The 22,573-nt window shown below is 40.3% G+C and overlaps 1 protein-coding gene across 2 annotated transcripts in view; it reads right to left on the minus strand.

Annotated features, from left to right (window-relative positions):
• Nucleotides 1–6,971: 6,971 nt before the first annotated feature.
• Nucleotides 6,972–22,573, minus strand: part of cramp1 (cramped chromatin regulator 1) — a 52,150-nt gene continuing 36,548 nt past the window's right edge. For both annotated transcript variants that reach the window (XM_078559055.1, XM_078559056.1), the window contains exons 13-20: nucleotides 21,572–21,646; nucleotides 20,354–20,432; nucleotides 17,732–17,833; nucleotides 16,685–16,869; nucleotides 14,471–14,684; nucleotides 12,551–12,715; nucleotides 9,939–10,084; nucleotides 6,972–7,763 (exon numbers count right to left, since the gene is read on the minus strand). In XM_078559055.1, the coding sequence (XP_078415181.1) occupies nucleotides 7,611–7,763; nucleotides 9,939–10,084; nucleotides 12,551–12,715; nucleotides 14,471–14,684; nucleotides 16,685–16,869; nucleotides 17,732–17,833; nucleotides 20,354–20,432; nucleotides 21,572–21,646 (1,119 nt within the window). In that variant the 3' untranslated portion in view covers nucleotides 6,972–7,610. The remainder of the gene's footprint in view (nucleotides 7,764–9,938; nucleotides 10,085–12,550; nucleotides 12,716–14,470; nucleotides 14,685–16,684; nucleotides 16,870–17,731; nucleotides 17,834–20,353; nucleotides 20,433–21,571; nucleotides 21,647–22,573) is intronic.

Consider the following 22,573-nt stretch of genomic DNA (forward strand, 5'->3'; position numbering starts at 1 on the left):
ATTGCAGATTACATTACCAAATAAAAGAAACTCTCACCACTGTGGGTATGGCATGAACTTAGAAATCAACCTTGGAGACATGTTCATGGTAGACTGAAAGAACAATAAAAGCTTTTGAACAAAAGCAATAAGCTGATGTGGAAGGAGGCCTGACATAAGGCCACAGCCATGGAAATGGCAGGGATAGTTGCAGATTGCAAGGGAGGTCTCCTGACCATGGCACCAAGATCATAGGCAACAGTAGCATCTAAATTTCTGACTTGAGAATGAGACTCCAGACCCACAGCAATGTGGTTGACTCTTAATTGTCCTCTGACATGACATTCAATTGCCAACAGTTTCTCTAAGGAAATTAGGGATGGTCAAATGCTGACCTTATCTCATCAGGCCAAACTACCAGCATCCACTTTAGAGTTGGCTGCATCAGGTTGGGTATGTTGTAATCTTAACACAAGTGTAAAGATTAGCCCCTGATAGATACATGTCTACCTTTCTCCATTTTCAAGTTTTCTCCACATGCGTTAGCTCAACCTTACAAATGGCAAACAGCTCTAACCAACTGCAGCTCAACAATGATCTATCCACGATGACAGCAGCACAGGGACTGTTACACTGCTCTATCATAACATGGCCCTTCTTCACCCATTACTGCTCTGTATTTCAGTCACTTCAAAAGGAACGAGTACATTTCCACTTGGTCCAAAATTGGCCCAACTTTGAGATCACTTTTAAGGTCACTGGCAAATCAATTCGGCTGCATACAACATTACTCTTGGGCACCTTGCAACCTCCTAAGACCTCAAAATGGTAGGGGTTGCACACATCCGCCACACTGGGTAAGGGCACAAAAAAAGAGGTGGCTTTTATCCAGGCCTGAAGTAGGCGTTCGACAATATCTGTATGCAAACATGGGGCCAATATCTTTCTCTGGTCCCCACTGCAACACTAGGTAGTAATGCCAGCTGCCTCAAGAGAAAACCAACGCAAAAATTGCATAAATAAATAAAAAGAAACATTACTTGCCACAATCACCATTCCATTCACACCTCCGATTTCCCCAGACCCTGGATCTCACCCCATCCCAATCTCTGATTTCAGCCTTCTGACCCGATGACTTCCTTTAAGGCCCCCAATGTCTGTCAAACCCCTGATCATTACCTCTCCTAATCACCGGATCCCTCCGCCTGACAGCCAGTTGCCTGTGAACTGCTGTTTCGAATTGGAGCACTTACCAGTGTGGCCTCCACCAGCAGTGCCATCTTTGTTGTAATCAGGTCTGAGGCCAAACATATGGGACTCCTTGGGACTCGTCATTTGTACGCAGGGTATTGATTGTGTGTGGGGGAAGTGGGAGCCCAAAATAGGTGTTCCTGAATTCAACCCCCAATATACCTACTTCCCATATGGAAAAACAGATGGAACAATATCACTTTTGCTGTATTTAAAATGTGTTTATCAGCAAGAATAAAAAAACAGCTCTACAGGTTAAACAAAGAACCCAACATGGAAGTTTAACAGCTTTGCATATTAAATAACCACAAAAACTCTTAAAATCATACAGAATAAATAGTCAAAAATAATTTACACATTTGGTACAAAGATCAGGGAAGGGCAGTTTATGATCTGTTTTTAAAAGTTTTCACATCTCAAAAGGGGATGAAAACCTTTACAACTGATATGGCTTTTTATCGAAACAACTCTATGAACAATCTTTTTCTGCTTCTGTACAACATTTACATCATAAAAGCCATTCAGAACCTGCTCCAAAGCCAAAGAAAAACCTTCTGTTGTAGTGCATCAATCAGAACTTCATAGAGTCTCCCCATCAGCACCTTTTCTAAAACCATTATACAGAATTAGGATGTGTTTTCTTCTGTACTTCTGCTTTTGTTTAAACAATGGATGCTAATGACATAATCTAACCATCCATAAGTGCAGAGGATTGCTGTAGGTTGGGTTGGAATTACTGAGCTCAATAATGCAAGGAGAGTGAATATACATGACTTAAACACAATTGTGGATGCACACACGGTCTGTCTGCTAACGTTAATTCAGTTCTGTCATGTTGCCACGTTCAGTAATTCCTTCTAGTCAGTTCCTCGAATTAGGTCTCAGCACCCAATGTTTAAAAAAAAATCTCCCAACAAGGATTTTAAAGATGTTAAGGATTAATGATAATTTTTAATTTATCCACTTCTTTTTGAAAAGCTCTGATGGGGAATTCTCTCTCTAATACATAACACTCACCCAACATTTTCAAAATGATCTGAAACAAAAAAAGATGTCAAGATTCAAAGCTTCAGTCACAAAGCAGACTCTCTCCAGAGGCATAGGTTGAGGACTGGTCACTTATACTGGGACAGCAGGATGACAGCTGCACCTAGCTGTAAAAGTACAACAACTGAATGGCCTACTCCTGTTCCTATGAATACAAAGTAATACTGCTAGATGTATACTGTAAAGAATTTAACTGCAATTGATTGCACTTTTGAACTGTTGAGCGACAGTAAATATCAATTACTCACTAAGCACAGCCCAGGACAACATGCAAACTTAACAGCACTTTCAGAACAGAAAGAATGCCACAATATTGTGATGAGTTACCAATGTGCTTTTAGTTGTGAGAAATGCTTTTGCAGTTCATTATAAGTCTGTCATATGCATAAAAGAACATTGGTAACATATGATAGTGTGAGTCAAATATCCAGCCTCACTGGTGGCATTAGTCAGTTAAGGGACTATGGAATCATTGGAGGAAGAATTTTAAAAATGCTAATTTGTTATAGTTGCATGAATAACATACAAGTTTAAGTTCATATTTGAAATATATATATATATATACACCTTTCAATGCAAGTTTAATAAAAACTGTTGAAAGGCAATTAAATTAGAACTATTGCATGTAAAATGAAAACGTTACCCTGTGCAAAAATTTTTTTTAAATTGTTGCAAATTAAATTTAATAGATACATACTATCAATAATTCACACAATCACACAAATACAAACTACTCTAAAAGACTGAAGGAGCTGTAAACCAAAACCAGTGCCTGAAATAATTGGCTCAAATATAAAAAGGCCATCTGGCATCGTGGGGTCTTCAGATTCGGTGTCTAAAAACTCAGCACAGCTCCTAACAAGGCTATTACAAATTAGGAAGCTTTCTCAGTGAAGGCTGTCAATCCACCCACTTCACTAATGCAGTGTATGTTTAACACAATTACTGCAAGGGTTATGTCAAGCTTAATTGGTGGGAATTTGGATATGTACATTAATTTAGGATGAACACAGCTGTACATACATATGAGCACTGATGCTAAACCCCAACTTTGGGACCAAATCACAATATTTTCAGAGCTGTCAGGATTATGTCATGCAATGGAATGAATGCCACAACTATGGCACACTATATATACTTTCTTTTTTGGACAACAAATAAATTGCCGTTCTTTAAGAGGTACTCACCCCACTGATGGGATTTTAGCTATAGTTCACTCGCTACCAAATTAAAGGCAGTCTGATCTATGTTCGGCCACTGCGTTGTCTAACTGAATGCTAACCACACTGGTCTTCTGAGAGCTGAATTCAGTTTTGGTCCGGTCAGGTTTTACATGTCAGATTTGGTTTCTATTTGGAACAACCTATTTGAATGTTGAAGGAGCAGCCACTTACCAGTTAGCTGACTATAGGGTTGTGTAAAGGCACCACGTGGTTGTGCAACACTAAATTCTAACAGCAATAAAGACATATTCACACTTATCCCAACTGGGCTAGTTGATTTGGTAGGAGGCAAGTTAAGATGGAGATTGAATCCCAACTTCATCCACTGTTAACATTTGCAATCAGCCACGTTACCACAGATAGCTTATAGAATGTGAAAATATCAAATCATACACCTTTCACGGTCCTATGAACTCTAGATTCTTCAATTATAACAATGATTTTATTAGAAAAATGGAAGAGATATCTTCCTTGCAGCCACTAACTGTTAAAACACTCCCTTACACCTGCAACACTTAACAGCCATCAGTGAAGAAACTGTACCTTTAGTTTCATAATCTTGGATGAGAACCAAAACTCAACCGAAGGGAATTAATGAAAAAAGGAAATATAAAAACTGCAGCTGTACACACAGCAGCAGAAAGAGGAGGAAAGGTTACACTTGGGTACATGCTGAAATAGCAATGAATTTAAAACCAGAAAATCTGGAGTGATTTCTGGGACTAGCCAATAACAAGCACTGAAGCTTTGAATTCTGACAAACATTTCACTCTGCATTCAGAACTTTCCCAATGCGAGTTTCGAATCTGGAGGAACAAGAAGTGGAGTCTTGAGTTTGGACTTGTTTGAAAAATAATCTAACTTTGTTTTACAAAAAAAAACGCAGTAAGTTCTTCCTTTTTAATTGATGCAGAGAATAGACTTAAGAATTGTACAAACCAGTAGGTAGACACTATAACACACCCAATGAACAGTCCCTAATTCCCTAGCACTGGGCACTGTTTGGGGCCAACGAACACAAATCACAACCATTCACAACATTAATTGAATCAAATATAAATAGAAAAATCAAAGAAAGACAGATGGAATATTGTTAACAAAAGGAACAGAGTTCCCATAAATCGACTGGTCTTTTACGCAAATTGTTTTTGCAATTATGTTGGAACAATGCGGAAAAACTAGAGAAAACTACCAAATGAGCACTATTCCCAGCTGGAAAAAAGCTGCTGAGTGTACAATTACTGTCGTCTCTTTACTGCAGCACAAACTAGGTACACCAAACTAAAAATATAAAAAGTAGATATTTTCTTCATTACTCAACAAATGTACAAATTACTTCTCCAATTCCAAATGTCGCTCTAATTCAAAATTACAGGAATTGTTAAAATCATATTTAAGATGCTTGCATTTTAAGCAAATTTCTTTAATAAAACACTGAAAATTTGCTGAATCTTGATGTCTCACACCAAATTAATGGGATAAAATGCTGCCAGATGCCGACATTTTATGTGTGAATTTGCTTTGGTCTGAACTAAAGTAGAAAATACAAAAAAACGTGGATGCAAAATGTAGACTGGTAGCAGATTCACAGAAGAGTTTTACAGTTTTAAAAAAATAATTCAAGATAAGAGTACTATAGATTGTGAACTGCCTGTGTCAGAAGCAGTTTATTTTTCCATAATCCTCAAATCAATCTGCATATCTGGGTATACCATTGGCTACACTCCTTAAGCTATCATTTCTGATGTGTTGAATAAACCTGGGGCACAAGTACTGCACTGTAACATGCACTGGTGGTCCAAGTATAATGGCCCATTGTTGTGCGATTCAGCTTTCCTCACTCCTGGGGGACCTAAGGATGCAATCATTGGTCCACAGCTAACGGGTAACAATTGTAAACAGTTGGACAGTACAGTGTTGCAAGATAATCTTTCAATCTACTCCGGGGTCAGTACTGTTCGCTGGTCTAATTGTTTTAACAGTTGTTTGGATTAGAAATAAAGTGCCAGTCTTCTTCTGCGGTACATAACAATGCTTACAGATACAGACTGTGCATCTGTAGAAGTCGGGTTAGATTTTTTTTTTTAAAAAACACAAAATCCTTCTGAAAATCTTACCTGTACATTGTAATGCTCAACCAGCAGACCAGAGTTACACTGCTAACTGCTCCTTGCACTAAGCTCACTGGCAGCAGTTCTGTACACATGTGCTTGGATACAGAGCTCCGCTCCTAAAGTTCTGAGGGAGCAGAAGGAGCTTCTATAATAACGTTAAAAAGTCAAGAGCGTGTTTGTAATGTTCAACAGTGGCTCAGTGGATCCCAAGGACCTGGGATCAAGTCCAAGCACTGTTCTTAAAGGTAAGGCATACAACTGTTGTTTTAGTGCGCTAGGGTGTCAGCATCTGTAATTGTTTCATGCTAACAGGAAATGCTACCATATCCCAAACCTAAAGCACAACCGGTTGGACATAATCTAAAAGACAACTAAAACCAGGAGAGTTACACTTAGGATGGAAAATCTTTAAACTTTATACGTAATTAGAGTGCTATACATCTAAAGGGGTAAAAATAAGTCCTGCCCCATGTGCCCAAAGATCTGTGGGTTGAGAATCAGTCTGTTCAGTCGCATGAAGACCCATGGCAGAAGCTCACGACATTGAGTAACGTCATCCTCGAATCGATGGACAGCTGCCATCGAGGTCAGTGGGTCATACACAAAAAACAAAATGATTTTTAAAATCAACAGCACGAAGGCAAATTGAGGTGCATCTAGGATCTTGATTTTGGGTGAAGTGATTACATAATACTATACTAAGCATCAATCTTCAGGTTTGTTTCTGACAGATACGAAAGAAAAAGGACAAGAGGCTGCAATCCAGTAACGGGCTTAGTCAGACCAAACAACTTGTTTCCATGTTATAAAATGTGGATCATCCAAGCATTTAGGGAGAACACCAAAATGGCATCATAGGTCACAGTCCAACACATACTAGAAGGGGCCATTCAAGCTGATTTAGCAGCTCAGGACAAAAAACAGAAGATGGGGCTGCTGGGGGGGGAATGAGAGGTCCACTGATGCCATAATTATAGAACCACAAACTAGAAATACGGAAAGGGCCAGAGTGAATAGGAAATCTAGTATGGCGTGTGAACAAAGGAGGCAATATCATTTCACCAAGAAAATGAAAATCCCAATGAACATATAGCCATTACAAATAAACTAGCACCTAAAAGCACATGTGCAGATTAAGAAATGGATTTAATTCTTAGTGACCATCTGAGACTTGATTTTAACTGTCTAGTTCTTCAGTTCATAAGTGCACATTATGTGTACACTTTCTAAGCATGCTCTGCATCAGCACCATGCAGCTCAAATAGAATTCTCAAAAGTACCCACCTGTACGTTAGGCAGACTTTTAAGGGCATACTGCTACAATGGGGACCAAATGCACTAAGCGTAAGCTACCGTTAGCATAAGTTATCATTTTAATGATCTCCTTGTACCATAATCAGTCTCACACCAACAGAATAATCACATCAACCATGTGAGCCATGTATCTTAACACATTCGTCCAGATTGAATACAGTCTCTAATGTTTTACATCCCCAATAGGATTACTACTGCTTTGCTTTTAGTGGAAAGCACAAATGGGTGTGTTATATATAACAAAAGGTTTGTATAACTCTCTCAGAACATTCTTTATCAATCCAGCAATAATTTGGTACAAACCATAAGAACATCACCAGATCTGCAACAAAACCCCAAGTTCTTGCAAATGGTTTTGTTTCCGTGCCTAACTCAAGCACTGCATTTCAGTTTCAGACATTGGAAGAGAATTTCCCTCTAGTGTTCAGTCCCATCGCAGGATCCTTTTGGCCTCTTCTGTTTTGTAGCTTCACACAATGTCACTGACTGCCAGTTTAATGTTATCATAAATCTAATACTGATTCACGGGAAGTACTGTGAAGCTTATTGCACATTTTTCAAAACTCTCAGTGTCATTTACAAATGGATCCTCCAGTAGTCAATGCCCGTTATGGGCAGCTTAATTGGCAAGGTGCTGAGAAATAGGGGGCTCTAAATGTACCCCTTTGTTCGGTTCATGACCTTACTGTGAGAGGTCACCAATTGGAGGGCCACTGTCAAAAAGCATCTCCTTCCTTGAAGCTTCAGACCCCGAGAGCTCTTGGGCGAGGTCATTAAAACGGGCAATGTAATCCACACTGCTTTCATTCATCATGCACACCAGCTGAGAGTCGACCTGGACAATAAAGACAACAAGCCTGAAAATGAGTTCATGATCTAACATAAAGCACAGATTCTTTAAATGAAAATTTAAGTTCTCCTTTCTTTTCTGCCTTTTTGATCCAGTTGTTCTCTGTTACTGCCTGCCTGGCGCATATGGTCATTTTTTTTGTTTTACTTCCTTTGTTTTTTGATGGTGGGGATAATAGGGTGAGGGAGGAATGAAATAGATATGCTTTCCTCAGATGAACACTGTGGCGCCAATATGCCAGCTATGAAATAAAAATGCTTCAAAGTGGCTTCACAGTTCAGCAGGCCAACAACATAGGTGTCATTCCATATTTTTTTTTCCCAAAGGGATTCTAAATCTTCCCTTGAATTAGCCTTTGACTGAAAGTTTAGTTACATATTTGAAATGCTGCATCACTGCTTTTTTGATATGTAGGGGTGACTTGAATATTGGAATACAGAGTAAAATTTTAAAATTTGCCAATTATCCCAAACATGGAGCTGTGGCAAACAATGAGGATGATACCAATGGACAGCAACAGGGCATAATAAGCTAGCAGAGTGAGCAGAATAGTGGCAGATGGAATTTAATAGAGAGAAGTATGAGGTGATTTGTTTTGGCAGAAGGGATAGGGAGAGGCAATATAGATTTAATGACACAGTTCTAGAGTGAGATTGGGATTCATGTGCATAGATCTTTGAAGGTAACAGAGCATATTGAGAGAGGAGTTAGTAAAGCACATGGGATCGTGGGCTTCATAAATAGAGGAATCGAGTACAAAAGCAAGGAAGTTAAATTGAATTTTTATAAAGCTCTGGTTAGGCCACAACTAGAGTATTGCGTCCAGTTCTGGTCAACACACTTTAGGAAGAATGTGATGATCCTCGAGAGGGTGCAGAGGAGATTTACCAGAATGGTTCCAGGGATGAGGGATTTTAGCTCCAAGGCAAGGTTGGAGAAGCTGGGGTTGCTCTCCTTGGAGCAAAGGAGTTTGAGGGGAAATTTGATAGAGGTGTACAAGATTGTGACACGTTTAGATAAGGCAGACAAAGAAAAGCTGTTTCCATTAGCTCATGGTACAAGGACTAGTACAAGTGCATGAGTTGTAGGGGTGACATGAAGAACAGCTTTTTTACGCAGCTGGTGGTAATGTTCTCAAACTTGCAGCCCATGCGAGTGTTGGAAGCAGAGGTGGGCACTCGAGGGAAATAAACACGCAGGGCTATGGGGGTTGAGTAGGGCTGATTGGATTGCTGTACAGAGAGCTGGCAGGGATTCGGCAGACTAAGTGGCCCACTTTTGAGCTGTTAGGACTATGACTCACGGCCAATTCAGAATTAAAGCTATATTATACTAATGCATACTGAAGAGTACATTTTTGTAAACTTAGAAGTAGGCCGCAGAAAGAATGGGAATGTTGGATAATAGGAGCTTCACACACTTTTGGAGCGATTAGACTTACCAGTGTTTAGAAACTTAAAAAGGTACCAGGTTGTTGAAATTATTTTTGTACAAGAACAATATTATCATTTCCCAGCAGGACCTTTGATCTCTGAATAAAAATGGTAATAAAAGCTGCAAAGTTCCACGCCACTTGATTATAGAGAATTCTGCTGACTGCTCTATTAAATTTAGCAGCTGGGAAAATATTAATGATCACTCGACAACAACTTACACCAAATATTTCAGACCAATATTAATTAGGGACTCATCCACTAAAATATGTAATTAGCTAAAGCTGCTGATCACAAAGCATATTTTTCTCCCTGTACACCACCAAGATTGAAATTGTAAGGTACTGAAATATGTTGGAATATTTAAGGTCAAATGGGTGTCAACTAAGTTTAATTCCACTGATGAATTCTGCCAACTGAAAGATCAATAGTTGCAGCATTCACTCAATATGTTCCCATAGCAACTAAGTTAGTTTTACAAGGACCTCAATGTCTTGAAATCTGTGGGTAAATCATCTTCTGTTACTTTGCCAAGAATATTCAACTTGGAAAGCTCTATTAGCCAATTGCGGAACTTAATATTCATACACTAAAAAAAAACCGTGGTAGCTTAGACTTGAGCCGTAAATACTCGATCACATGCTCGATTTTTTTTTAAAAAGGTACTTTGAATTTTCTTATTAAAGCATTGCTTAGGTCACTTGTCAAATGGAGGCCATCTTCCTACCTCCGAGACGTCTACTAGTGAGCGGGACACAAAAGAATCCCTGGAGTTTCCATCCAATAGGCTTGTTCCAAGCAGAGAGTTGCTATTGCTATTGCAGTTGCCAGTTGTTAGCATCTTCCGCCCTTTTTCAGGTGATATTAGGCTTGCTGCAAACAACCCAAAACATCCTGAATGAATACACTGCATTTCTTTTAAAGAGTACATATGCCATAAGCACTAAATAGTAACACAGATCCCTTCAAGGTCAGGATTCAACCTCATCACTTTTTTAGTGTCAGCTTGGCTCAGATGATAGAACACCTTTCTCCAAGTTGGAAGGTTCTGGGTTATAGGCCAACTCCAGGACTGGAGCACATAAGTTACATTAACGCTTTTGTAGTACTCTGAAGGAGTACTACATTGCGGAGATTTCATCCTTTGGATGAGATGATGATGAAGTAGAAGAACTTGTGCCAAGGATCCGTCTTGGCACTAGCTACTTTAATTCTATCAAAATACATAGGGAGGAAACGAAGTTCCACTCTCAGCTCAGCTTTAGTTGATAAATTGTCACAATGACTATTCAACTAGTTTCTAGGCGGTAGGCTTGAGGGAAGGAGACAAGTCACTTCATTTTAAATATAAACATGTGATTTGTTTATCCATTTCCAATTTGCAGCCATTAACAATTAATGAGCAATTCATTAAATTTGCAAAGCATCCCCACCCAAGTTTTGAGATATTTATCAGCCCACACTTTGAGTTTCATCTGGGACTTTCAAACAGGGGCTTACAAGAATTGAAGGGAATTAGATAAACCAGATTAACTTCTGTAGTTAGTGAAAAAAGGATTAAAGAGGACCGCTACATTAAAAACTAATTGCAAGTTAGTTTGGGGCAAACTATTATTTTCTAACATATGAGAAGCTTAAACAAAGTTTAAGTACTGAAAAAATTTTGCTACAGAATTCATCTGTTCTATTTTTAAAATTGCCACATAAGACCTAAACAAAGTCTAGTGTAATGTTATTCTACTGCCTTCTAAACACAAGCAGAATCCTGTGGAGGCATTGGATACATTTAATGGCTGAAGGGTTCAATGTGCTGAACACATCAGAACATTTTAACGAGCCATCAGGACAATTAAAAATATTATTCGGGATGTGGGAGGTTACAACTCACCAACAGTAATTTGAAATACAGAAGCTAAAATATCTAGAGTAAGCAGTATAAAAATTCAAAAAACAGACATTAAATCGAGGCCCTATTTGCTTGTTCAGATGGGCATTAAATATCCCATAACCCTTGCTGAAGAAAAGCAGCAAGTGCTTCCAGAACCCTTGCCAACATTCCACTCTGAACTAACATCAAAAACAGGTTACCTGCTTTCACCTCACTGTTGTTTTTGGAATTTTGCCTTGCACCAAATGACTACCAGGTTTTCCTCTATAACAGCCAATATAATTCAAAGTCATTCATTGAAACGCTCTGGGATGTTTCTGAGATACAGAAGATAAATAAAAGCTTTTCTTTCTAGAACTTGGAGTCACTGTTTCAAAATAAAGGGTCACCCATTTAGGGCAGAGATGAGGAAAACATTTTTTCCGAGGGTTGAGACACTTTGGAATTCTTGTACTCAAAAGGTGGGTGAGGCAGAGTCCTTGAACATCTTTAAGACAGAGGTAGATAAATTCTTGAGGAGCGGGGGGTGAAAGGTTATCGGGGGTAGGCAGGAATGTGAAGTTGAGGTTAAAAATCAGACCAGTCATGGTCTTGTTGAATGGCAGAACAGGCTAGAGTGGTCTACTCCTGCTCCTAATTCGTATGTTCTTAAAATTTTGCCTGCAATATAAAAATCTTTTAACCTGGATGGTAATGATGGTGACACATAGTTATGGCTCATATCCAATCCCAATATTACTAACCAACAAAAACAGTGGATGAAGAACATGACATGTAATAATATCAGATTTGGAATTAGTGGGATGTGTCAAACAAAATATAGATTATACCAAACTTCCTAGCACTCCTCATGGGATTAATTTAATAGATCTCCCCCATTCTCCAAATAAACATTACTTCAAATCAACATTAGATGCTTCTTTACCCTTTTTCTCTGTACTAAACATCCTTTAACTTCTGGTGTGGAACTCATGGTGGTGTGTCGTCCTGGCTCATGACAGAGCGCTGTCCTGAGGTCCTTGCTGATGCTACCTTCTGACCAGCCAGTAATGGGATTATTATTATTGTATTTCACACTATATGTGCATTTCCACAGACACACACACCTTAAAAAAGCTTCACTCGTGAGAAAAGTTTAAGTGACAAAAGACATGGGATGGGTAAGATAGATATGTTGTGTATTTATGATATCCAGAGAACCACAATACAAAAACATTTTTAAAATGTACAGCATTAAGCTTTTGACGAGTTAGTCACATTGAATCTCTCACTGACTGTGGAAATGGGAAGAGGCTGAATGGGAACAGAGAAACAAGTCACTGTCTCATGATGAATCTAGAGATTTAAAATGGGATTGAGACTTTGCAAGGTATGTTGGTATGCTTAAGGAATGTAAGCCATGATGGGGTGTAACACACCTCCTGGAGGATAATAAATTATAAAACACTTACACAGCAGACTACCCAATGACGAGTCACCAGAATCATTTGGATACCACTGTGGATCGTGCGTGGGAGAAGGAATCCAGTTACGTTGAGGACTGGCTGAGGGAGATGGGAGACTCTTTGAGCTGTCACTACCATTCAACTTTGTCGGAGAAAGAGAAGCACCATCACCTGTTAAAACAGAAGAAGTGATATAGGTCAGAAGCTGGTGCTGTGAGTAAATTACATTATACCAGTGACTACACTTCAAAATACTTCATTAGCTATAAAGCACTTTGGGACATCCTGGAGTTTTTTGAAGAGGTAACAGAGATGGTTGATGAAGGCAAGGCTGTTGATGTGGTGTATTTGGGCTTTCAAAAGGCATTCGATATAATGCCACACAACAGACTTGCGCGGAAAGTTATAGCTCATGGAATGAAAGGGGCAGTAGCAACATGGATACAAAATTGGCTGAGGGATAGGAAACTGAGAGTAAAATGGTTAATGGGTATTTTTCGGGCTGGAAGGTGGTTTGTAGTGGAATGCCCCAGAGGTCGGTGTTGGGACCCTTGTTTTTCCTGATATACATATAAATGATCTAGATCTTACTGTGCAGGGGGACAATTACAAAGTTTGCAGATGACACCAAACTTGGGAAAATTGTAAACTGCGTAGGACAGTGTAGAACTTCAAAAGGGCATTGACACATTGGTGGAGTGGGTAGATAAAGTTCAATGTGGAGAAGTGTGAGGTGATATACTTTGATACAAAGAACAAGGGGAGACAGCATAAAGTAAAGGATACTATTCTAAAGGGCGTGCAGGAGCAGAGATACCTGGGTGTATATGTACATAAGTCATTAAAGGTGGCGGGACAGGTAGAGAGAGCTGTATCTAAAGCATACAGTATTCTAGGCTTCATTAATAAGGGCATAGAGTACAAGCAGGGAGGTTATGAACTTACATAAGACACTGGTTAGACCTCAGCTGGAGTACTGTGTACAGTTCTGTGCACCGCACTATTGGAAGGATATGAACGCAATGGAGGGAGTGCAGAAGAAGTTTACGAGAATGGTTCCAGAATGAGACACTTCACTTATGAGGAAAGATTAGAGAGGTTACGACTGTTTTCCTTGGAGAGGAGACTTGATAGAAGTTTTCAAAATCATGAGGGGCCTGGGCAGAGTAGATAGGGAGAAACTGTTCCCGCTCATAAATGGATCGAGAACCAGAGGGCACAGTTTTAACGTGTTTTGCAAAAGAAGCAAATGCGAGGTGAGAAAAAACTTTTTCACACGCGAGTAGTTAGGGTTTGGAATGCGCTGCCTGGAAGTGTGGTGGAGGCAGGTTCAATTGAGGCATTCAAGAAGGCATTGGATGATTATTTAAATATAAACAATGTGCAGAGTTACGGGGAAAAGGCAGGAGATCGGCACTAAGTTAAAATGCTCAGAGCCGATGCAGACACGATGGGCCGAATGACCTCCTTCTACACTAACAATTCTGTGATCCTGAGTTCATAAGAATCAATACATAAATGCAAGATTTTTCTTTAAGAGCAGGTTACACACCTAATTGTCCTGTGACAAGTCACAGGCTATCAAATGAGGAACGACAATACAATGGTACAAATCAATATTCATGTGGAAATAAAACATACATGTGTAAAAATAAGTGACTCCCAGCCATAGAGTGCTGTAAACACAGCTAACTTCTCCACTTATTATTCTAATGTTAACTTTGAAGACATGTTTCAACACAGATTATTACTACTTTAAACTATTAGTTTTCTCAACAGATGAGTTTCCTACTTTTATTCTACCATTGACATTGCTATAACAGTGCTTTATCAGAGACACCTTTACTATTTCCTATTTTTCAAATTAGCCAATAGTGCAAGCTACGGTACACCACACACCAGTCGAAAATAAATTCTTCCACTTACCACCAACATACTGAGTAGAGTTAATAGCAAGCTCAATGATGGAGTCGCTGATTTGACTGTGGGGTCCACCCTGGGACAATGTATCCTCTGGAGGTCCTGGCAATGATATATCCAGGAGCGCTGAGACATTTGGAGGAGAAGTGAACAATGTGTTGGGAGTTTCGCTTGATGGAGAAGGCAGGCCATTCTGAAGTGTATGTTTTTCGAGATCCCTCTGTGCAGAAAACAAATACACATTAGAGGTTAAAGTTGAGTCATTTAACCCACAGAGAACATAGCTAAAAGCTGCAGGAAGAACCCCCTCAGTCAAGACAATCAAATTCATTCTCCAGGCGAAGCAAGTGTATAAAAGCAGGGTTTAAAAAAAGCAACATATCCCATGGAAAGGAACATTTTCAAGAAAAGTTCTGATGGATTTCACAGCTGCATGTGACCGTTTAAATGCCATTTGTACTTTCAATTTTTATATATTTTTATACACAGGTTAATATATTTTGTATAAATTGGATATACACTAACGTACAGTAGAACACTTAAGTGCTTTCCACCACTTTCCACTAAAGTCACAAGATAGCTGAGTTTGCTGTATATCAACTTGCTATAGTGAGGGTATCTTTCAATCGTCCAATAAACTTGTATTCAATTATTCTTTGTGAAATGACCTCTCAAGACTAATATTATTTCTGATAGCTCATCAACTGAAGAAATTGAGCTGTACAAATTAGACCTCTAACTAATAGTGTAGCCGGGTGCCGTGGACATCTTTGGGACCCAATGTGCATATTTAAAGAATCATAGAATCAAAGACTGTTTATGGCACACAAAGAGACCACTTGGCCCTTCATAGAAGGGCTCTCTTTTGTTCCTGTGGGCCTCCCATTCACCTGCTCAAAAGAACAGGTTAATATCAAGACAGTGGATAGGCAACAGGATCAGAGGGGGCAAGTGGCTGCCTCATATTAATTGCCTTTTTATTTTTATGCACAATAGTATTAAGAAAATGAGGGCCACCAACCCTAGATCGTGACTAGATGACAACAGTGAGCATATTTAAATCCATCCTGCATCTTTCCCTCTAGTCCAGCCTCTTAAAAAGAATTTCTATTTTCTTTAAAATTTAAGTATATGAAATAAGAATATTTCTACAATTTAACATGATGGTTTTTAGGCCCTTTGAACCTTTACAATGTTACATTTAGCACTGCAGGCTGAGGCTGCAGGGCACCATAGACACAGGGCAGAATTTTCCCCCCGTCTGGTGGGGTAGGGGGGGTGATTTCCTGAGCCGAGGGTGTGGTCTTTCACGCATGCGTACGAGACACCGCACTCATCTCCCTGAGGCTAAGTGCTGTCTCAGGGAGATTACTGACAGTGCTAAAGACTTTAAAAATAGAAAAATTTAAATATTATTAACATGTCCCCCTCATGTGACAATGTCACACGAGATGGGACATGTTAATAAAAAGGACATAAATGTTATTATACTTTTTAAAAATGGACATGAAACTTCACCCCGCCAGTGGATGAGGTTTCATGTTTTATCAGAAGCCCGCTGGGGCTCCGGGCCTGCCCGCCAGCCTTAAGGTTGGACGGGCAGGTCCATTAATTAGTTTAATGACTTTGTCAATGGCCTCAATTGGTCATTGACAGGTCGGCGGGCACATAGCTGATTCCGCAGAGCCCCCGTCTACTTGAAAATTGAAATGGGGCAAGGTGACGTCGGGAGTTCCGCGAGTGGGCACCACCCCCACCCCCGGAAATCCTGGCCATAAGCTAGTGACTCCCACCTTGCAGCTATGGTTCTCAATTACAAGAAAGCTTGATACAATGAAAGTGCTACCCTTTCTGAGCATTTTTACAGCATAGGAGAACAGAATTGCTCACTTAGGACTGTGGGTGCTAAGGAGTCCCCCCCACCGCCACCAGCCCACCCCTTCCAATCATAATCAGTAACTCAATAGAGTAACATATGTACAATACCATGATTGTGTTTTAGCTGCTTGGATCAACAATGGTGAAACGCATAATAATCACACGCTAGGCCCAAGCAATTAGTGAGCAAAATTATTCGAGGTAACTACATTAAATAGAGGCATGCAGTAGACTTAGAATTTAACTCAGATAAACACCAGAGCTTGGAGTACCACATTCAGAAGGAATGACACAAAGACACAGCTTACCGAACAGTAAGTGCTAATGGCCAATGACACTCACCCCTGTCGAGGCTGCTGCTGTACAGCTGCCATTCTGATGGACTGAGGATAACTCTTGGTCTGAGGTCACTATAGAAACTCCTTCTGTTGACAAAGAGGTCAAATCTTGCGATCCTTCTGCATCAAGGGTCTGGACTGGGCTGCCTGGAATTATGCCTGCTGATTTAGCTGCCATGTCGATTGCACCTGGTGGAAAAGAAACTGTTTGACCAATTTACCCCACTTACATCACATTTGTTTCAGGAACATATTTAAAAAAAGCCTCTGCTGCAATTTGGAAATCGACAAGTACATCTTAGCATGATAAGACACCACAGTAGTGAAATGAGCAGAATGTTCCTCTAAACAGGTCTGCTTAGGTAAAGTTTATGAGAGAAAGCTTTCGCAAAGTATTGTTAACAGATAATGATGTATCATAAGAAAATGATAACTCAAATAAACAGGAACAGAATTATTTAACAACAGTGAATTAACCATATAAAAAGAAATCTGATTGGAATACCACAAAATATGCTCTAACAACAGGATGGGATCTGAAACTCAGAAGTAATTGACCAATGGAGCTATAACAAGAGTAGAGTTTTTACAATGAGGGTGAGATGTATAATCAAGGTAGTGTTACAACTAATAGCTGGGAATATAAGAGCCATGGTTACTTGTAAAACAAAAGCAGAATTGCTGTTTGCTATCACAAAACCCAGAGGAATAATGTTAAATTTTTCTACCATAAAGTATCTGCAAGTTATGTTCTGTAAATTACTGAGGCAATAGCAGGTAATTGAGCATGATATTCCTTGAAAAATGACAGCTTTTGGCATAACTTTTAGAACGTAGCTGCAACAGATGATTATGCACCTAGATGTGCTTTCTTGGCTAGTTCCTAGATCTTCTCAATAAAGATAGATTGCTTACAGCTCTTCGCAGTCTACAAATCAAGAGGGCCAAAAAGTAAAGCGGAAAACGGAAAAAAGTGAAAGGCACACAAAATTTAAAGCAACACATTTGCAGTTCTTTAAAACAGATAACTTTTGAAACATTTGCAACTTACTGGAGAGCTGGCTGGTAGATGATGGAATGGCTTTTGGAACAATAGGACGAGCTAAAGATGCTTTGGAAAGTGATGATTGAAGAGGACGGAACGAGCCTGTACCTAAAACATAGAAAAGCATAAGAGTTCACAACAGAGTCAATGGGGGCTGGGCAGGGGGGCGGTGGGGAAAGAGGGGAATTGGGGGAGTTGTCAGTGCTTTTACTGGACAGTAACTATAGCATTGCTACAAAGAAGAGCAACATTGTCAAAGATGGATTTTCAGCAGGGTTTTACAGGAAAGAGGGAGAAGGGCAGGAGTGGGAATTCCAGCGTGTTTGGCCCTGACTGCTGAAGGCATAGTCACCAACTGTAGGGTGAAAGGAGAGGTGGATGCACAAGGCCAAAGTCAGAGGAACAAAGCATTCTGGAGTAGTTGAGGTTGCGGGGCTGGAATAGGTTATAGCAACAGAAGTGTGAGAATTTAAAATTTGAGGCATTGGGGACCGGGAACAAATAATGGTTAGAAGAGTTAGACTTATGGGTGAGAAAGATTTGGTGTGCGATAGGATATGGGCAGGTTTTTGAATAAGCTGAAGTTAACAGAGGGTGAAGGATGAGATGTCAGCCAGGATAGCATTGAAATAGCTGAGGCTGGAGGTGACAAGGGCATGGATGCAGCAGATGGACTGAAGCAAGAGCAGAGGGAGACTTGATAGGCCGTACTCTGCTGCATTAATCTATGATCCTAGGCAGAAGGAGGCAGCCTTAGAAACTTGACTCAGGGTTGAATAAGTTTGCAAACAGTCTGGTTCAGCCTGAGACAGCAGGGGGACGGGGATGAAATCGATGGCAAAGGCAGAGATTTGTGGCAGGGGCCCAAATCATTGGGCTTTCCCTCCACAACATTTAAGTGGAGGAAATTATAGCTTATCCATGGCTGATATTCGACAAGTGGTCCAAAACACAGGGGCAAGGGAGGGATCAAGGCATATTGTAGGCAGGTATTGTTAGGTATACTGGTGCCAGTAGAGCACTTGAATTTGTCCTCGATGTCCCTGGATTAACGCGGTTGCTGCCATTAATCAAAACCTTCAGTTCAAATTTGAAACTTAAGGAACATTCCAAAATGACATGTTATTATGCTTATTCTGTATTCGTGTTTAATTCACTGACACTTCTCTTCTAGGGATGCCCAGCTTGAAGATGTTCTGCTCATCTCTCTAACTGGAGTTCCATTTGCCTTGTTCACCTTCATTTTTGTCCCGTCTAATCAATCAGTCTCTTTACTTGTCCTATTATCACCCCAATTTGTTTTGTACCCACCAAACCACTCATCATTCAGTCTCGCCTGCCTTCTACCTCATCATGGATCTTCGTTTTTGTTCTTAACTCCCCTCTCTCCTTGCCCTGCCCCTGCACTTGCTCAATATCTGTCGTATCTCTAACTTTTTCCAGTTCAGATGAAATGCTGGACAGGATGTGCTCGCAAGCTTCAGGGTTAAATGGGGACCCGAGCCAGCACTTAATGGCAGCATGACTGGCACAGCGATATTCCTAACTGGCATACTAAGGAAGGTGTGCGGGCTTCCCATGCTAAGGCAGGTAGGAGACCTCGAGAGTACCTCAAAATGGAGGCACTACTGAAGGGGTTAAATTAAATATATTAGTCATAGAGGCCTACAGCACAGAAAAAGGCCCTTCGTTCCATCAAGTCTGCACCGGTCAAACAAGTACCTAACTATTCTAATCCCATTTTCCAGCACTAGGCCCATAGCCTTGTATGCCATGGCATCGCAAGTGCACATCCAAATACTTCTTAAATGTTATGAAGGTTTCCGCCTCTCCCACCCTTTCAGGCAGTGAGTTCCAGATTCTCACCACCCTCTGGGTGAAAAAATTCATCCTCACATCCCCTCTAAACCTCCTGCCCCTTACCTTAAATCTATGCCCCTTCGTTATCGATCCCTCCACCAAGGGGAAAAGTCTCTTCCTGTCTACCCTATCCATGCCCCTCATAATTTTATACACCTCAATCATGTCCCCCGTCAATCTCCTCTGCTCCAAGGAAAATAACCCCAGTCTCCTCATAACGAAAACTCTCAAGGAGTCAGAAGGAGGGAGCAGACAAACTCCTCAGATTAGGGGCAAAACCCCTCTTCTTGGTGGTTTCCTGGGGTCCCTTTGGGGAATAGAGCTTCTGGCTCTGAAGGCCCTCCTGGACTGCCGCAGAGAGGTCACCGCTGGTAGCCTCCATGAGGTGGGGGCTGCTCTGCCACCAGCAAAATGCTGGCCAGCCAGTGAAATCACCCTAATTGGAGGCTTAATTATACAAACTAGTCGACTGCCTCTGTGGTGCAAGCACCAATCCGCTTGCCTGCTTGCCCCTGGGTACATTGCCTCTGGGAATGTTCCCCAGTGGCTGGAATACATCAGGGAGCCACCCTGATGCGACACACAACTACTTTCTTGCCCTCCTCTGCCAGTCTCAAAGCCCCATCTCTAAACCTGCCACCCCAGGGTCATGGAAGTTCAGCCCGTTAGCTCTGGTTTTCTCTCCACAGATGCTGCCTAACCTGCCGAGTATGTCCAACATTTTCTGTTTATATTATTCTGCTGATCTGTTTGAGTGATTATAGATACCTGTGGCAGAATTGGACAAGATAGAAAAGGAACAAACATGTTGAGAGGAATTTCCAGTTGGTCGTGGTAACAGAGTTCTCTGTAAAAAGATTAGAAAAACAAGAATGTTTTACTCAGCAAGAAGCAAAACAGAAACTTCAGTTTAAACAGAATATGGTTTATTATTAACCAAATGAATATTTTGCTCTTTATGATGAGAAGAATTTATACATATTTAGCTGAGAAATGTTAGTTGATAAACTACTATTTGGCAACATTCAAATGAACTTTAAATGTGTCCATTCTTTGAGATGGGAGTTAATATTTTTGCCCATTTGAATGTTTCCCAAGTAAAACGTACCAAAATATGACAGGAGTAGAAATATAAATCCAACTAATGCAATTCTTTGTATGATAGTTACCCCTCTAATTTTTCTCTAGTTTCCTTTCAACCTATTTCCCATATTCTCTCTGCTTGCTTGCCTTGCCCACAGACCTACTGCAACCAAAGGCCAGACGAACTGGTCTCACGTCTCCATCTAGCTGATCAAGCTAGCCTGCGGCACGATGCGGTTCTGTGATTCTTCCTCTCCATGAGGAAGCACACAACTTCTATTTTGCAACTCCTCGCTGTAACCATGTTGAGAACAAGATCTCAATGGAATGAGCATGGAGCCAATATTCCATTAGTTCCACAGATAGCAATGAGATAAATGACCAGATAATCTGTACATTTGGTATAATCTGTAAATTTGGTAGTACTGGCTAAGGGGGTAAAATTGGTCAGCACACTGGTAAAAACTCAATATTATTCAAAGAATAGAGCTATGGGTTCTTTTACATCTGCTTGAACCACTAAACAGTTATGCCTCTCGTTTGATGGTCAGTACATCCAATGATGCAGCACTCCCTCATTACTGCATTGGAAGGTTAAACACACAATTTATTTGACCTAGAAGCAAGAGTGCTACCAGCTGAGTCAAAGTGACACAAATCATTGTTTGTCAAGCCTATTTATATTGCAGCTAGAAATACAAATACATGCCTCTATTTACTATAATATACGTAATGGGGTGGAAACAATACACATTTACACTCAATACGTCAATCAATTTGGACAAAATTGAGCAATTATGTATGCAGAATGTGAAATTATCACATTCATCGGACAGATTTTGTGGTGAAAAGAACATCAAGGGCTCAAAACTTTACTTCTCAAACATGTAAACAATTTTTTACCTGAACCACCAGTGGCTTGCGTGGACGATTATTTCGTAACTTCCTTTGCTTGGGTAAGTAAATGTCTGGTGGTCTCTGAAATAGCAACAGTGTTATCAAAAAAAGCACAGATACTCAAGCCCACTGATGAACATCACGATCACTAATAAGTACTCTCCTTTTAAGTTTTCTAGAAGCCTTTAGCTGGTTCTCAATGCAAAGTGGGTCATGGATGTAATAGCAGAGCATTTAGAAATACATAATCTAAATCAAGCAGAGTCAGCATGGCTTCATGAAGAGGAAATCATGCCTGACAAATTTATTAGAATTCCTTGTGGTAACAAGCAGGATAGATAAAGGGGAACCAGTGGATGTAACATATTTGGATTTCCAAAAGGCGTTCAATAACGTACCACACATAAGGCTCCTTAATAAGATGGTGTTGGGTGTAGTATATTAGCTTCGATAGAGGATTGGCTAACCAATAGAAGACAGAGATTTGGGATAAGGGGGCCATTTTCGGGATAGAGTGCCACAGGGATCAGTGATGGGGCCTCAATTATTTACAATATATATCAATGACTTTGATGAGGGAACTGAATGTACTATTGCCAAGTTTGCGGATGACACAAAAATAGGTGAGAAGGCAAGTGGTGAGGATGATACAAGGATACAGACAGGTTAAGTGAGTGGGCAAAAACAAGGCAGGTGGAATATAATGTGGGAAAATGTGAGGTTTTGCACATTGGCAGGAAGAATAGAGGAGCTGAATATTATTTAAATGGAGAAAGACTGCAGAAGGCTGCAGCACAGAGGGATTTGGGAGTCTTTGTGCATGAATCCCAAAAAGCTAACATACAAGTTCAACAGGTAATAGGGAAGGCAAATCAAATGTTGGCCTTTTTTTCAAAGAGAATGGAGTATAAAAGTAGGGAAGTCTTGCTAAAACTACATAAGGCACTAGTTAGACCACACCCAGAATACTGCGAACAATTTTGGTCCCCTTATCTAGGGAAAGATATA

This window comes from Cetorhinus maximus, chromosome 15, assembly GCF_964194155.1.
Source record: "Cetorhinus maximus chromosome 15, sCetMax3.hap1.1, whole genome shotgun sequence".
NCBI classification, from domain to species: domain Eukaryota; kingdom Metazoa; phylum Chordata; class Chondrichthyes; order Lamniformes; family Cetorhinidae; genus Cetorhinus; species Cetorhinus maximus.